Source organism: Macaca mulatta, chromosome 2 (genome assembly GCF_049350105.2).
Source record: "Macaca mulatta isolate MMU2019108-1 chromosome 2, T2T-MMU8v2.0, whole genome shotgun sequence".
NCBI lineage: Eukaryota > Metazoa > Chordata > Mammalia > Primates > Cercopithecidae > Macaca > Macaca mulatta.
In genome coordinates this window covers 164128649-164146720 of record NC_133407.1, presented here as the reverse complement: position 1 = coordinate 164146720, position 18072 = coordinate 164128649, and the positions used below count along the sequence as shown (strand labels likewise).

Sequence of the window (18072 nt, the reverse complement as noted above, 5' to 3'; positions counted from 1 at the left end):
GGCCAGCAGGCTGAAGACCAGGAAAGAGTTGCAGCTCGAGTCTAAAGGCAGTCTGCTAGCAGAATTCTCTCTTCTTTGGGGGAGGCAAGTCTTTTTTCTATTAAGGCTTTCAACTGATTGGAATGAGGCTCATCCACATTAGGGAGAGTAATCTGCTTTACTCAAAGGCTACTGATTTAGATGTGAATCTCATCTTAAAAAATACCTGCACAGAAACATCTAGAACAATGTTTGACCAAATATCTAGGTACTGTGGCCTATCCAAGCTGACAAAATTAGCCATCACAGATGCTCACTAAATCTTCTTGAATTGAATTGAAAACACAGGATATGTGAGCAGCTACTTTTGGTTTCTTGTTTCTCCTGTACTAGCTTTCTTCTGCTTTCTTCATTTTCCTTCATTTAAATTCATTTTAACAAATGTATATAGAGGTCTAACCTGTAGTATGTTTTTCTTTAAGCTTTTTTGCTATTTTGTGTCTGCTAGTAAGTCCAAGCGGCCCTGCCTATCAACCATTTCTTGTTCAACCAACTCCCTTTTCTTTCACTTTTTTTTTTTTTAAGCTCCGATTATTCAGCTAGGCAGTCATGTATGTATAATCCACATATTCAGGCCCCAAAGTGGCAAAGAGTTAATTCCTGTTTTTTGATTCTGTGCTTCCATTTGCCTTCTGTTGAAGCAGTTTTAGCCACGGTGTGGTAGAGGAGCTGACCACTAGGGCCTTAGACTTTTTTGTGTCAAATTGGAAGGGAGTTTATTCTAAAAGCATGACCTTATGTGAACATTTAGAATCAATTACGGTCATAATACTATTGCAAATGAGACAGACACACTTATAATGTAAAAGTAAGTAGTTTTATTTACAGGATATAAAATTGCATACACAAAATTATTCCATTTTTGTTCAAAAAACATGTACATAAAATAAAGACTGTAAATATATACAACCTGAATCATGAACTGTGGATGGTTTCTATTTTGTCTATGTTTTCTAAAATTTCTTCATACACATAATATACAAAAATGCTTATTGCAAGCATTAAGCTTCCCTTTCTCTCTCTTCCTACTCCCTGACAACTCTCTCATCCTCATCCTCAGAGATAACTGTAATCATTATTAGTAATTTGATATTTATCCTTCTATCCATTTTATACACATATACGTGCATTTGCACATGCACACACACAGAGCTTTTCTCACGAATATAAATAAGGCCATATATATTCATCTTTTTAAATCTTTTTAATTTTTTGTCTGTTTGTTTTGAGATGGAGTCTTGCTCTGTTGCCCACGCTGGAGTGCAATGGCGCGATCTTGGCTCACAGCAGCCTCTGCCTCTGGGGTTCAGTGATTCTCCTGCCTCAGCCTCCCGAGTAGCTGGGACTACAGGCCTGCACCACCATGCCCGGCTAATTTTTGTGGTTTTAGTAGAGACAGGGTTTTACCATGTTGGCCAGGCTGGTCTTGAACTTCTGACCTTAGGTGATTCACCCACCTTGGTCTCCCAAAGTGCTGGGATTACAGGCGTGAGCCACTGCGCCCAGCCTAAAATTTTGTTTTTTTTTCAGTTAAGTGTCTCTAAGCTCTTCCCATGTGAGCATGTCTATGTCTACCTCACGGTTTTAAGCAGCTCCATAGTTTTTCCATAAATAGTTATGTCACAATTTAGGGGAAGGAAATGAATACTCCCCTGTAGATGGATATTGAGGATATTTCCAATTTTCTGCCATTGGGAACATTTTGTGCAGAACATCCAGAAACATTTATATTTGTGAATGTGTGTGGGTATTTCTTTTAGAACATTTTGACTACAATTATACATTACTTTTATTATAAAAAGTTACTGTACTTATCTTCAAACTCATCAAGTTGTATACGCTAAATATGTACCGCTTTTTGTATGCCAGTCATATCTCAATAAAGTTATCTAAGAAAACATATAAACACTTGTTTTGGTAATTTTAAAAATAGTTAGCAGCCTAAAAGTAAGAAAACTTGGGTACTCCAGAGGAGCAGGGGCTGTCAGGGCCTAGCACATACTTACACAGCAGGTGTTTAATGTCTGAAGAATGTATAAAGATCTTTCTTGTAAGTGACAAGTTTGTTAAGAACAGTGTCATTGTTCCTACCTTATATATGAAGTGTCTGAAGGATCTTAGAGATCAGGTCCAAGGCCTACAAGTTTATTTCTCAGCAAGAGCCTCAACATAGCAATTGATTCAGTATTGGTGAGTAATGAAGATGCCTATGATATGTCTTCCTCAATAAAACTAAGAGCAAGGAACCAAGTATGCAATATATTTGTCTTTCTAGGACCTATGCTAATGCCTAGCACCTAGTAAGATGCCAAGTAACTATTGGTTCTTTTTGGCAGAACAACATTCACTGTTTCCTTCGCAAACAAACACTGGTTTTTGTAAAAGAACCTACCACTATCTTTCAGGGAAGACGTGTCTATCATTGATCTAAGGGAAACATCATAATCCAACCTGCCTGCCAGGAATTGGTTTAGACTTCTGGAGGATCTTTGAGAATAGTTTCTTTATCTTGAAAGAAGAGACACTCTCTTTTTCCACTGGACATTGTCTATAACTGCAACTGCAATGTATTATTATGCATACACATTATCTTGACTGCAATATAATCATAAATATATAATCTGAAATAATCAGAGCTAAACAAAAATTTTCAAAGGAATTAACAGTAAGTGATTAATAGGCAAGGCCTCTTGGACTCACTAGCAGACACAAAATAGCAAAATGGTTTAAACAAAAACACACCGAAGGATAGGACCTCTATACACATTTGATAAAATGAATTAAAATGGGGAAAAATGTGATCTTGTGCCAGTTAAAAACGTCAGTCTGGGGATAAAAATAACTGAAGATAGTAGGTCAGAAAGATAAGAAGAACAGGGCCTTTGATGATAGTATTGAGTTGCTGAATTAACCCTGGGACTTCTTACCTTTAGACATTTTGTTACATAAGATAATAAGTGTCTTTATTATTTAAGCCTGGTGAGTATGTGGTGTTTTGGGGGTGGGGAAGAGTGATGTTATTTGCCGTTATTTGGAACCAGAAACATGCTAACTGATAAATTATCCTGTTGGTTTACACGACAATGTCCTTGATGCCCCAGAAACATTTTCTAATTTTGACAGAGGAGAAAGGATGTCAGTAGGTGTTAACTAATGTGAAAAGAAGGTAGAATGGCTCATGTGTGTGATGGAGATGAGAACTGGGAATACAGAGAGGTATCTGATCTGGTAGTAATTTTTTCTTGCATGACTACTACATTGGTAAGCACTGTGCTAAAATTTTTCAATTAATTATTTCATGCAATCTTCAAACCAACTTTATGAAATATGTACTATTATTTTTACTACTTTACAACAGAAAGTGAAGCTTAGCAAGATGAAGTGACTTGTCTAAAGTCACTTACTCAAGCTAGTGTTTTTTGTTGTTGTTGTTTGTTTTTGTTTTGTTTCGTTTTTTTTTTGAGATGGAGTCTCACTCTGTTGCCCAGGCTGGAGTGCAGTGGTACGATCTTGGTTTACTGCAACCTCCACCTCCCGGGTTCAAGTGATTCTCCTGCCTCAGCCTCCCGAGTAGCTGGGATTACAGGCACCCACCACCATGCCCGGCTAATTTTTTGTTTTTAGTAGAGACTGGGTTTCACCATGTTAGTCAGGCTGGACTCGAACTCCTGACCTCGTGATCCACCCGCCTTGGCCTCCCATAATGCTGGGATTACAGGCATGAGCCACCGTGCCTGGCCCCCAAGTGTTATCACAAGGATTTGAAACCAGATAGCATGGATGTGTAAGGAGTCCATGCTAATGGTCGCAAGTTCATAGGCACCATAAAGTTCAAAGCAAACAAATTGCTAACAACCCCAGTTTTTCTGTTTTGTTTTTGTTTGTTTGTTTGTCTGTTTGTGTTTTGAGACAGGATCTTGCTTTGTCTTCCAGGCTGGAGTGCAGTGGCACAATCTCAGCTCACTGCAACCTCTGCCTCCTGGGCTCAAGCAATCCTCCCAACTCTGCCTCCTGAGTAGCTCAGACCACAGGCGCATGCCTGGATAATTTTTGTATTTTTTGTAGAGAACAGGTTTCGCCATGTTGCCCAGGCTGGTCTCGAACTCCTGGTCTCAAGCAGTCTGTCCACCTCGGCCTCCCAAAGTGCTGGGATTACAGGCATGAGCCACTGTGCCCAGCCCCAGTTATTCTTTACATTTAAGCCAAAAACAAAAAATCACCCTTTCCCATGGATTCTCACAGAAAGATCACTATATAATATGAACAATATCCTCAGCAGACATCTTAAGCTGAAACTGTGTTGAGTTGTATCAGGATGCTTATTATTCGAAATGTCTCTTACTACGGAACTTGCTTTGACTGCATCCTCAGAGGCTGAAAATCTTTGATAGTTGAAAGAACGAAGGATGTGCCATCCCCAAATATGCCATATAATATATTGATTATTTCGAGTTGAAAACATTAAAGAAATTATAGTTTCAGAAAGGGTGAGTAAAACTGAGGTCTGACCTGATAAGGCCTCACACTTAATTTGCCTCGCTTGCTTTTAGTCCCTTGTTTCTAGTCAATTTTAAAACCTGCATAGCTAAAAGTCACGTAGCTATACAATACATAACTAAATTCCACTTGCCTCCTTAGAGATAACTTCTCTGATAGGACACCATGGAAATGATTGCTTAAGTTATTTTTCAGGAACTTAGAATCAGTTCTTGTCCAGTTCAAGCCACCAGCCCTTCATTTGCGCCTGCATAAGTGTCCAATGGGTGACCTTTTGACCCAAAACTCCACCCTCAGATCATGCTAACATCGTGATTTTGTGAACATGTGTTCTATGAACAGCCATGAAGCTTGACTATGCTTGCTCAGATTACCGATTGCCTGTTTTCCTTACCTCATCTTTTTGGGCACCTTGGACCACCTTCCTCCCCTAACCTATAAGCATCCCTAAAATTCCATCTTTGGAAAGGCAGATTTGAGGCCTGTTCTCCAGTCTCCTGGCCTGGTTGCCTTGTGAATACGCCCTTTCTCTACTGCAAAACTCATGCGCCTCAGTGATTGGCATACTGTGTGAAAGGCAAATGAACCTGGTTCCCTAACAGGAGCTGAACTGTCTCTTCCTACATGTAGCCAGCAATAAAGATTCCTCTAGGAGAGGTATGTTCTCCACGCCAGAGTGAGAAAATAACCCTATATCCAGAGATTTGGAACTGGAGGTGGCATTTGGACTGGAATAAACATTCTTGCAAAGTAACCATTATCTTCCACCTGTTTTACACCCCACCCCCCATATATCTCCTAGGGGCTCCCCCAGAAATTTTTACCACCTTAGCCAGATTTTCTTTGTCCTGTCATTTCTTCTTCAATTTATCACTCTTTTTCTAAAAAGTATAAAAGCATCTTGCTTTGGCCACTTTCTTCAGGATTCAGTCTCTTAACATCCCCGTGTACATGTACAATTAATAAAATTTGTATACTTTTCTCTTGTTAATCTGCCTAGTGTCAATTTGGCTTCTCGATGCAGCTGATTAGCCCACTAAAAGCTAAAGGGTGTGGGGGGTTGAGGGTGATCTCTGCCTCCCTTACTGGTGAACTTGATTTTTGTAAAAACTCAAAAGTCACTTAGGCTAGAGTTGGAGATAGAGATGGGGATTCACTGGGAACGTCTCAAGAGAATGTTTTAAAGTAATGGAAATATTCCATATTTTGATTATGGTGTAAGGGCATTTCATTATATATAAATTAGATATCAATTTTTAAAAAAGCTCTCAGACCAAAGCTAGTCATTACAGCAAGAAAACAGGCATAGCAAATTTAAAACTTTGGAGAAATACATAGAATACTTGCATATGGTGATTCTGATTTGCTTTAAAAGTGGCATGATTAATGTATTTAGACGAAAATAATCTTCGTTTTTCTTTGCTTTTATTTACGATCAGGATAAAATAATTCTACGCTGCTGCCAAATAAAAGATGAGTTAAAATTAACTAACTGGATCCTTAACAACCATTCTAAGAGGCAGATATTATTATCCCACTTTATGCGTGAAGGCCCAGAACCCGGGCAAGGGCGGCGCACTCAGTACGCTCTTCCAAGCATCTGGGCACACCCGGTCCACTACAGCCCTACAGAGTCGGACGTGAGCACGGGCGAAGGCGTCAGCCGGGTCTACGCGGGAGTCACTGACCACACCCGGGCGAGAGCCGGCTTTCCGGTGCCGCCACATTCCGGGCACCAGGCTCCGGGCCCTTCAGAGCATTTGGGGCGGGCGACGGAGGTCCTGTCCACCCTCGCTTGGGTGCAGAAGGGCGCGGCGGTGCCGGGAAGCCGCCTTGGAAGTTCCAAGATTAGCTCAAACTCCGCGCGGCCGAGCGCAGGTGCTGGGGCGCTCGCCGCCTCCACTCTGACCTGGGGACAGTCCCGGAAGCCGGGGACCTGGCTCCGCCCCAGCCCGCGCCGTCGCCCACCGGCAGCAGCCAGGCCTGTTCCCCGGTCCCAGGAGCCCGCGCCGCGCCCTTTGCTCGCGCGTTCCAGTCCAGGCTACGAGCAGGTACCGCCCCCCGGCCCTCGGCCCCGCGCTCCCCTCCCCGGCCCCTGGCTGGCGGGGCCGTGAGGATTCCCACCCAGTCTTGCAAAGCGCGAGAGCTTGTCAACCGCCCGGTTTCTCTCCAAAGCCGGGCATGGCCCGGAAGCAGCTGATCAGATCTTAGTTCTGAATGTATAGTTCGGGTGCGAGAATGTGACCCGTGAAAGTTCAGAGGAGTTAAGGAATTGCAGCGTTCTGAAAGCGAACGTTAAAGGCAATTTACAAACGAAAAAAGATGCCGCTCTTCTTCCCCCATCCCAGCTTGCAACTCACCGAAACACACATTAGGGTGGAGCCAGAAGGAATTACGGAAAGTACAATGAGGACATTGAGATGGAGGGTATGGGGGGTTAACAGTTAGTCTTCAGAAGCCAAGAAGCGGAGCTAGTGTCTGAAAATCACAGCGCAGGACGGAACTTCAGGGAGCCTATACCTCCCCACTACCCCTCCAATTTACAGATGGGGAAACCGCGGTCCCGAGTGTCTGTTCTCCCACAACTCTGTCTCGGCAGAGTCAGGTCTAATAGCCCAGAACCTCAGTGCCTAGGCTTCACTGTAAATAATAAGCGACGTAAATAACATTTACAAATATCCTTTGTGAGCAGAAACAGCATTACCAGTAACTGGGTACTAGAACGCATCCGTCTTCGTCGTTTACTCCTCCAGGGGCTCCCTAGCCTGCATTCCATGGACAACAGCAGTGCAGCTGCAGAAGCACTTCTGGAAGCCCCGTGACTTGAACTAGACCTTGAGTAAATAGGGTTTAGATAAATGGAGGGGAGGGAAAAGTTTCACCTGAGGGGAGAACGAGCTAGTCTGCCGGACCCTTATAAAAGTATTGGCCTGGATGGGATGGAGGGCTTTGACCTGAAAGCCACAGGGAGTAGGGAACCCTGGGGAATTGGCTGAAAGAGGGGGGCTCTTAGGAAATGCACCAACAGGGAAGCCAGCGCTTTACCAGGGATTTCATTCATGGTGGGTATATTATTAGTCGAGATTCTAATTCTCTAGAAGCTGATCATTTCTAAGAGAAACAATATTTAAACATTGCTGTCGAAGGAAAGGTTGTGGGGATAAAATGTTCTAGTTCTAAAACAGAACACCCATTTTCCCTGGTTGTATATGAATAATACAAATACGTCAAAAATCAAGCTTACTATGTACCAAGCACTCTAATAACTTATTTATTTATTTATTTGTTTGTTTATTTATTTATTTATTTATTTATTTATTTGAGACAGAGTCTCGCTCTGTTGCCCAGGCTAGAGTGCAGTGGTGCAGTCTCAGCTCACTGCAGCCTCTGCCTCCTGGGTTCAAGCGATTCTCCTGCCTCAGCCTCCCTAGTAGCTGGGGTTACAGGCACGCACCACCATACTCAGCTAATTTTTGTATTTTTAGTAGAGATGGGGTTTCACCCTGTTGGCCAGGCTGGTCTCTATCTCCTGACCTCAGGTGATCCACCCACCTCGGCCTCCCAAAGTGCTGGGATTACAGGCGTGAGCCACCGTGTCCAGCCAACTTTATGAAATTTAATTTGTTTATTCCTAACAACAAATCCAGGAGGTTGTTACTTTTTAAAATCAGTGCCATTTTACAAATGTGGAGGCTGAGGCACCCAGAGGTTGCCCAAGGTAAGAAAATCTGGGCTGAGGCTGAGTGGCGTGATGCCAAGCATCCTGGCTTGGCTGAAATCAGAAGATTTGGGTTCCAGTACTTCCACTCCTCTTGTTTTGTGAATTTAGCTTATCTGAGCCTTCATTTTCTTATCTGTGAAATGCATACTGTAATCCCTCCCTACTAGTGAGACAATGAATGTGCAGGTGCTTTGTGAACTACACATTGTGACACCAATAGGAAGTGTAAAGCCTTGCACTTCTAAGGCCAAATCCCAGCTAAGAAGAGAAAATGATGAGCTGGGTTTGACTTGCAGAATTTAATGGGCTTACTACTCACCAAGAGGCAAGAGATACAGTTGTAGTTATAATGATAGACTTTGGAGTCAGATGAACCTATGTTAGGATCCCAGCCGTGCCACTTATTAGCTCTGTGACCTGAGACAAGTCACTGAACATTTCTGAAACTGCGTTATCTCCATGATCCTCCACTTGCTCATACATAAATTGGGCTTTACTTTCTTCATAGAGCAGTGAGGAGGATTACATGAGATGCCCCTGATACAATGCCTGCAAGTAGTGAGTGCTCAATAAAACATAGCTGTAGCCGTTGTTTTTTCTGATTCTTCTTCATCCTCATCTTGTTTCCTTTGTCTTAATTTTCCCACGAAGACACCCTCTCCAGAGCCCAGCAAGTGTGAGGGACTGATGGAGAAGTATGTGGCTGCTATGGTGCTAAGTGCAGCTGGAGATTCCCTGGGGTACTACAATGGGAAGTGGGAGTTCCTCCAGGATGGGGAGAAGATACACCGGCAGTTGGCCCAGCTGGGCGGCTTGGATGCCCTAGATGTGGGAAGGTGGAGAGTTAGTGATGACACAGTGATGCACTTGGCCACAGCAGAAGCTCTTGTGGAAGCTGGGAAAGCCCCTAAGTTGACTCAACTGTATCACCTCCTTGCTAAGCATTACCAAGATTGCATGGAAGACATGGATGGACGGGCACCAGGTGAGCACAGCCAGTGGGAGGTACAAGGAAGGCAAAGAATAAAACAGACTCGAGGAAATCATTAACAATGTTGATGGAGATTTAAATAACAAAGAAACAATAGTGTTTCTAAATGTGATAAAAATAGAAACAACAGCGTGGTGGTGGCTCATACCTGTAATTCCAGCTCTTTGGGAAGCCAAGGTGAGAGAATCACTTGAGCCCAGGAGTTCAAGACCAGCCTGAGCAATATCCTGAGACCCTGTTTCTAGAATGGGGTAGCCAATCCCTGTTCTAGAGACAGGTACTGGTCCATGGCCTGTTAGGAACTGGGGCACACAGCAGGAAGTGAGCGATGGGCGAAGGAGCATCATCACCTGAGCTCTGCCTCCATCAGATCAGTGGCGCATTAGATTCTCATAGGAGCCTGAACTCTGTTGTGAACTGCACATGGGAGGGATCTAGATTGTGGGCTTCTTATGAGAATCTAATGTCTGATGATCTGTGGGAGAACAGTTTCGTCCCAAAAGCTCCCCCAACCAACCCCGTCCATGGAAAAATTATCTTCTGTAAAACCGGTCACTGGTGCCAAAAAGGTTGGGGACTACCACTCCAGAAAAAAGTTTTAAAACATTAGCCAGGTGTTGTGGCACATACCTGTAGTCCCAGCTACTTGGGAGGCTGAGGTAAGAGGATTGCTTGAGCCCAGGAGGTCGAGGCTGCAGTGAGCTGGGATCATGCCACTGCGTTCCAGCCTAAGTGACAGAGCAAGACCCTGACTCTAAAAAATAAATAAATAGAAAGAACCTAAATCTCTCATAATTAATTAAGCTGACACATTTGGAACCATTTAAAATTATTCAGGGTGACTGTAGTCAATAACAAGGTATTGTATATTTCAAAATAACCAAGAGAGTAAATTTCAAATGTCTCGCCACAAAAAATAAGTGAGGCAATAGATATGCTAATTAGCTTGATTTGATCATCCCGCGTTGTTTACATATATCAAATCATCACATTATACCAAATAAATATATGTAATTATGATTTGTCAATTAACATTAATAAAAATTTAAAATTTGCAAATAATATTTACTAATACTGAAAGGTATTATTATACACCAATAGGTTGTAAAATAATATGTATGTTATGAACCTACCGTCCTTTAAAAAATAGATCTTGTGGGGCCATGTGCTGTGGCTTACACCTGTAATCCCAACACTTTGAAAGGCCGAGGGGAGAGGATTGCTTGAGTCCAGGAGTTTGAGACCAGCCTGGTCAACATAGCAAAAGCCTGTCTTTAAAAAAAATTTTTTTGAATGGCCAGTTGTAGTAGCAGGCACCCATAGTCCCAGCTCCTCGAGAGGCTGAGATGGGAGGCTTCCTTGAACCCAGGAGGTCCAGGCTGCAGTAAGCCATGATTGCACTGCTGCACTCCACCCTGGGTGACAGAGTGAGTAAGACCCTGTCTCTAAAAAAATTATTTTCTTTTTTGAGATGGAGTCTCACTCTGTTGCCCAGGCTGGAGTGCAGTAGCACAATCTCGGCTCACTGCAACCTCTGCCTCCCAGGTTCAAGCGATTCTCCTGCCCCAGCCTCCCGCGTAGCTGGGATTACAGGCATGCACCACCATGCCTGGCTAATTTTTGTATTTTTAGTAGAGATGGGGTTTCACCACGTTGGCCAGGCTGGTCTCGAACTCCTGACCTTAGTTGATCCATCTGCCTCAGCTTCCCGAAGTGCTGGGATTACAGGCATGAATCACCATGCCCGGCCAAAAAAATTTTTTTTAAAAAATAGATATGTATTTCTGTGTTGAGAAAGGTCTTGAAGAACATGTACAAAGATTACTAATTATATTTGGGTTATGGGAGTATTTATAGTTTTTTATTTTTACTTATTTGTATTTCTAAGTTTTCTGTGATGAATAAGTAAAAAGAAAAATGTGTATTTTTTATTTTTAAAGAAAAATGCGGCTGGGCACGGTGGCTCACGCTTGTAATCCCAGCACTTTGGGAGGCCAAGGTGAGCAGATCACCTGAGGTCAGGAGAGACTAACCTGACCAACATGGTGAAACTCCGTCTCTACTAAAAATAAAAAAATTAGCTGGGCGTGATGGTGCACACCTGTAATCCCAGCTACCCAGGAGGCTGAGGCAGGAGAATCGCTTGAACCCTGGAGGCAGAGGTTGCAGTAAGCCAAGATCGCACCATTGGACTCCAGCCTGGGCTACAGAGTAAGACCCCATCTCAAGAAAAAAAAAAATGCAAATGGTTTTCTAGAGACTTCTGGCCACAGGTTTGCTCACAAGTGGTTCTTGCCCACTTCAGCAACTTGTCACAGCCACTTGGGCCACCAGGTGATTTTCTCTGGCCCATCTGACCTACCTCTCCTATTTGAGGCTACTAGGGCTGCCATAACAAAATGGCATAGATTGAGTGGCTGAAGCAATGGAAATTTATCTCTCACAGCTCTGGAAGCTGGAAATCCAAGTCAGGGTATTGACAGGCTTGCTTTCTTCTGAGGCCTCTCTCCTTGGCTTGCAGACGGCTGCCTCCTCGCTGTGTCTTCACATGGTCTTTCCTCTGTGTGCATACATCCCTGGTGTTTGTGTGTGTCCGCATTCCTCTTCATATAAGGACACCAGGTAGATTAGATTAGGGCCTACCCTAAAGGCCACATTTTAGCTTAATCACCTCTTTAAAGGCGGCCCTATTTCCAAATCGAGGTACTTAGAGCTACAGTGTTTGAATTGGGGGGACTCAATTCAGCACATAACACCTCCTGATGAAAGCTTCCCACCACCATACCAAGGGGTCCTTGTCACCCCAAAGATTGGCTTGAGATGCCAATCTCTGTTTATTCTTTCTTGGCATCCAATAGCTCATCAGTTTAGCAAGTGGAAACTTTTTTTTGTCCACCTGTGCCATCCATGAACATTGTTGTGAATACACTGACTAGTAAAGGAACAGCAGTGCCACACTCCATTGTATGTTGCTGCCATCGCTTGGCTCGCATGCGTATTCACAGGTCTCCAGTAGGACAGGTCAGGGCGACAAGCCTGCTTACGTCACTGCCACGAGGGGACAGCCGAGGCCCAGAGGTTCAGTGACTCACCAAAGACACATTGTTTCCCTGAATCCACTGCTCCTCATCTGAGCCCAGGGCTTCACTCTAGAATTTTTGGCCTCTTTCTCTCTTTTTGATATTCAGGAACTCCAATTGTGAGGTTTTTGTTTTTTGTTTTTTTGGTTTTTCTTTTGAGACGGAGTCTCACTCTGTCGCCCAGGCCGGGGTGCAGTGGTGCAATCTCGACTCACTGCAACCACTGCCTCCCGAGTTCAAGCGATTTTCCTGCCTCAGCCTCCCAAATAGCTGGGACTACAGGCAAGTGCCACCACGCCCGGCTAATTTTTTGTATTTGTAGTAGAGACGGAGTTTCACCGTGTTAGCCAGGATGGTCTCAATCTGCTGACCTTGTGATCTGCCTGCCGTGATCTCCCAAAGTACTGGGATTACAAGCATGAGCCACTGCTCCCGGCCTAATTGTAAGGTTCTTACTGGACTCCATAAGGGATTGGGCTTTGGAGTCCAATGGATTTTACCCAGCCATTAACTAGCTGATTATGTGATATCGAAGAAGTTTCTTAAGCTCTGAGTTTAAGACTTATTTACTTAAAAAAGAGAATAATGTACTTATTTCTTAAATTTGTTGTGATGTCTCAGTAATGACTGGTAAAGATTCCAAGCGTCCCTATATGAGTCTGTTGCTTTTGTTAGCATTATCTTGCCAAGGGTTATACATAAAGAAAGGCACATTGTTAGGTGGGGTTTGGAGTTTTGGGGCATTCATCATATTTTTTGGCTCTCCCTCTCCATCAAAAATACTTGGAGACAGAGTTTAGTTATTTATTCCTGCTGGAGCCTTTGCTTTGGTTATGCTAACCCCCATCCCTTATCCGACTCTTCCCCAGGTAATGCCTCGATGCACAACGCCATGCAGCTGAAGCCCGGCAAGCCCAATGGCTGGAGAATTCCCTTCAACAGCCATGAGGGCGGCTGTGGGGCCGCCATGCGGGCCATGTGCATCGGTCTCAGGTTCCCACACCATAGCCAGCTGGACACACTGATCCAAGTGAGCATCGAGAGCGGTCGGATGACCCACCACCACCCAACAGGCTACCTGGGGGCCCTTGCGTCCGCTCTTTTTACAGCCTATGCTGTGAATGCCAGACCACCCTTGCAGTGGGGAAAAGGACTGATGGAGCTGCTACCAGAAGCTAAAAAGTACATTGTCCTATCAGGCTACTTTGTAGAGGAAAATCTTCAACACTGGTGAGTCTGTAGGTGCATGCCCTGCTCAAACATGGTTGAATCTGTGTGTGCACATCCACCTGCACATATATATCTTGTATTCAGAGATCACAGCAACCCTCATGGTTTTCACCACCCAGCCCCCTTTCTACCAATCTGCTAAGGATTTCAAGGTCCTTTCCAGTAATGATTGTACAAAGTAGCCAAGTGGGTACCTCAATGAATAGGGCAGCTGTGGTGTTTCCTTCTTACACAGGGATCCTGTCGTTTTTATGGCTATCCTATGCTGCCATGAATTTTCATGCATATTTCCTACTTTCCTGGAATTTGCTTTTTCAGTGTTGTCTTGATACGTACACAAATAATATTTTGAAATCCTTGGTTAAAATGCCAGAGACAGGTTTTTCCACTAGCTCACTAATAAGTGGTAAGGCCACATCTTCCCCTTCTTGTGAATTCACTTCACACTCTCTTTCTTAGAATAAAAAGAGGCTTTCTGCTGAAGTCACCCACAGTTGTGATGTCCTGAAGTTCCCCCTTGAAAGGTCATTGCTCTCGACCCTCCCAGGAAAAACAAACCTTTATTTCCTACCCTTTAACATGATGTGTATCTCTTTATTTAGCAACAGGATCAGTGCCTTATTTATGTAGATCCTTATGAGAAATGCATTGAATGAATGGTACTTATATAGAAATAATTTTAATGTTTAAATAGTTTAAGGTATTACTGCAAGAAGTCGAAGTTATGTTGGATTTTCCTCTGTTCACACGTCCATCTGGTGCTTTTTGTTATGACTTTTCACCTTATTTTTTTCAACTGACTCTAGATTTTTTCCTTTCTACAGGTCCTACTTCCAAACCAAATGGGAAAATTACCTAAAACTTAGAGGGATTTTGGATGGAGAATCAGCCCCTACCTTCCCCGAGCCCTTCGGTGTGAAGGAGAGGGATCAGTTCTACACCTCCCTGAGCTACTCTGGCTGGGGTGGCAGCAGTGGGCACGATGCCCCCATGATTGCCTACGATGCTGTCCTTGCTGCGGGAGATTCCTGGAAGGAGCTTGCCCACCGAGCCTTTTTCCATGGTGGAGACAGTGATTCTACAGCTGCCATTGCTGGCTGCTGGTGGGGAGTTATGTATGGTTTTAAAGGAGTGAGTCCCTCCAACTATGAGAAACTAGAATACAGAAATCGGCTGGAAGAGACAGCTAGGGCTTTATATTCTCTCGGGGCAAAAGAAGACACTGTAATTTCCCTTTAGGAGATGTGATGTTCATTTCTGATGGATTCTTCTTTTGTGTATTTCCTTTTCTGCTATTTCTTTTCACTTTTTCCAAAGTCAAGAGTCTTAACCTTGTACTCAGGGAATTTTGAGATAACAAGTCCCTTGGGCACCTTGAGCTCAGTGTTTTCAGGCTCATCCTTTTCTTCCAGAATCTATCCCTGTTCTTACACTGAAGAGTCTTTTCACTCAGTTGATGGAGTCAGTGTCTCCCAACCAAAAAATCTCATAACCTCATATTTGAGTCTTCATTTTCATCATGTACTTGTTCTAAAAGTTTTTTCTGTTTGTCTCAAGTTGGGTTCCCACAAAGTGGACTTTGAGACAAAGATCAGAATGCAAGCAGTTTATCTGGGCGATGATTTCAGGAAATACCGATATGAGAATGGGGAAATGAAACCAGGAAGGGAAGGGGGCTAGTACCAGGTATGTCAATGAGCAGGTTTCCACTGTGAGCAGTTGGCACTCTGCCATCTGAGTCTTCTGCCTAAAGCAGTCCTCAGAACTATCCCATTTGAAGAGCAAGCAAACCTGGGGTATCTATCCACTGACTTCCATCTGACACTGCTTGAGGACCACTGCCAGGGGTGCTAATCCCTGGTACTTCTTGGCTTGCCCTTTGAACAAACCAAACCTGAGTGTCTTCAGGTAAAGACTCAGAGATACTTGCAGGGGCAAGCTGTAAGGGGCATGGGAACAGTGAGGGATATATGTGGGGTCCTAACAATATCTGCTAGGCTGGTCTACCTCCTAAATATACTCTAAATCTATCACCTCTATTACCTTCTTGCCCTGAGGATTTTTCAGCTGGATTTCTGCAAGCCAAGCTACTCAAGTGTGGGACATGCTGCTCTGAGCTGCTCTCAGTACTCTCCTCATCATGGCAGTTAACACGTTACCAATTTTGTTATTATCTATTTGCTTGTTTGTATTATTTCTAGACAGAACCTAGCACAGTGCTTGGGCAGCCAATAGGCATTAATCAGTATCTATTGAGTGTTATGAACTAGCCTCCTAGCTTGTGCTTCCCTCATTATCCTCCAGAGTTATGTTTACAAATAACAAATTGACCATGCTAAACTAATCATGGTCTAATCATGTTCTTCATTTCTTGATGCTCTTCCCAATCCGTGTCTACCTGATAATAAATTCTTACTTGTCCTTCAAGACCCAACTCAGATAGATAGAGCTTCCTGGGTGAAACCTGCTCTGATTGTTCAGGCACTTGGCCACCTTCTCTTCACTCCTCCCACAACCTTCTGTCCTGGCCTTGTCACTGCATCAATCCTATTGTGTGGTGCTGTGTGTCTTCTGAGTCAGTCCTAGGCACAGGCTGCCCAGCAGATGTCCACCTGGGAAATGAGATGCCATCATCACGTTCATTTGGTCACCCTCAGTCCAGCCAGTGGGCTTACTCTTATTTGGCCTATTCTCAGGGGTGGGAAGGAAGAGCGTCTCCTCCTTCTCCTTTTGAGAAAACCACAGAACTATGACTCATGATTTTTCCATTGTGAAATCCCTGGTTTTCAGCTAGGAGTGGTGGGGAAATGAGGTCTGATGATAGCTGTCCTGCCACTTTCTGGTTTGTCCCATAGGAATGTTTTTCCAGGTCCTTCCAGTCTTTTTAGAATGTGGTGGAGGAGGGTTGTGTGTGTCGCAGGGGGTAGGGGTTAGGGGATGCAGGGAGGATCTTAGCATTTGTTGTTTTCTAGTGCAGTGCTTTAGCCACAATTGTAAACAACAGGAAAACGCTCTTTAGGGATCCTATTAGATTTGCTTTGCCGATTGTCACTCTTCATCACAGGCACATTTCAAAAAGAGGTTAGACTTTCAGACTTCTTTTTTCTCAAACCTCAAAACCTCCACCCCAAACTTCACTCTCAGCTGGTGACTTTGCTTCCTTATGTGTGTGTGTGTGTCAGAGAAAGAGAGAGAGAGAGAGAAAAGGGAGGATGAGAACGAATGGGGGAAAGATAAACTTTATGCATAACGTTAGGGTAAATCAATAAAGATGGTCTGACACATTGTATGAATTTGCCATTCTTATCAAGTTAATCTATGTGTATTGCACAACAGAGGAGGTCATATGTGACCTTTCAAATGATACTTTTTGGACCTGCTGTGTGATGCCGTTTCATTTGCTTTCTTTGTTAGCCAAGATTGCTACATGTTGTCTAGAAGTCTTGGCAATAGTTGTTTTTTGTTTGCTTGTTTGTTTGTTGTTTTAGATCTACAAAATTAGCATTGACCTCATTCACCCTTCTTCAAGATTCTCCAACCACAACATTCTTCATTTATTCTTCTTTCTGTACCTCTCTGGAGTGAGTAAACTTGCATCTTTTTAAAACAGCCACTGAGCTACTGGGACATTGAGGGGAAAGAATGGGGACTAACTTCACAATCCAACTGGCCTCCCGGGCCAGCTCCTCAACAATGGCTGCCTGGGGTCAGGCTGAGGACCCACAGGTTATTTAGATGGGACTGGAGGGCAGCCTACCATCATTTGTATTACTCTTTGGGCTTGGAGGTTGGGAAGAGTAACTCCTAGGGAGTAGGGGAGGTTCTTTCCATTTGGGGAAGGATAAAGAAGAGAGGAAGAGAATATTGCTGTGTGTCAGATCATTCACAACAACCCATGAATAGATGAAGAAATTGGGCTCAGAGAGGTTGCCATCTGTCCAAAGTCACTCAGGATGAGATGGAGCTGCAGTTTAAAACCAGGTCTGTTTCTCGTACAAAGGATGGAACCAAACCATGGTGCTTTTCCCAGTCTCATGCAGCACTCACACTTCTGACACCCAAAGGTGTGGGAGTTGTTTCTCCACGCACCAAGCAAGTGTCTAACAGACGCCAAGTGGGTGTCCTCTAATTCAATTCTGATGGTATCTTCTGGATGATAGCATCAGATTCCACAAGTTAAGGCACAAGACTGCCCCTCCTCACCCATACCACTGCTTCAGATGTTGACCACAAGTCCCAGGTTCTGGCCTGTGCTTCTGACCAACCAGCTGTAAATCAGAGTTCCCACAAAACCCTCCTCAGGTTTGATTAATTTGATGGAGTGGCTCACAGAACTCAGGAAAACACTTAGTTTACTGGTTTGTTAAAAGATATTACAAAGGCTACAAATGTCTAGCCAGTTGGAAGAGATGCACAGGGCAAAGCATGTGGGAAGGGGTGTGGAGCTTCAGTGACCTCTCCAGGTATACCACCCTTTAGGAAGCTCCATGGGTTCAGCTGTCCAAACCCAGTTC

At 43.8% G+C, this 18072-nt stretch overlaps 1 protein-coding gene across 3 annotated transcripts; it reads left to right on the top strand.

Moving 5' to 3' along the window:
• Positions 1 to 3476: 3476 nt before the first annotated feature.
• On the top strand, positions 3477 to 16847 carry ADPRH (ADP-ribosylarginine hydrolase). 3 transcript variants are annotated; one of them, XM_015129905.3, is made up of 4 exons: positions 3477 to 6587; positions 8909 to 9242; positions 13198 to 13558; positions 14383 to 16845. In XM_015129905.3, exons 1-4 carry the CDS (start codon positions 6078 to 6080, stop codon positions 14795 to 14797), a joined length of 1620 nt encoding a protein of 539 aa, XP_014985391.3. In that variant the 5' UTR covers positions 3477 to 6077; the 3' UTR covers positions 14798 to 16845.
• Positions 16848 to 18072: the final 1225 nt, after the last annotated feature.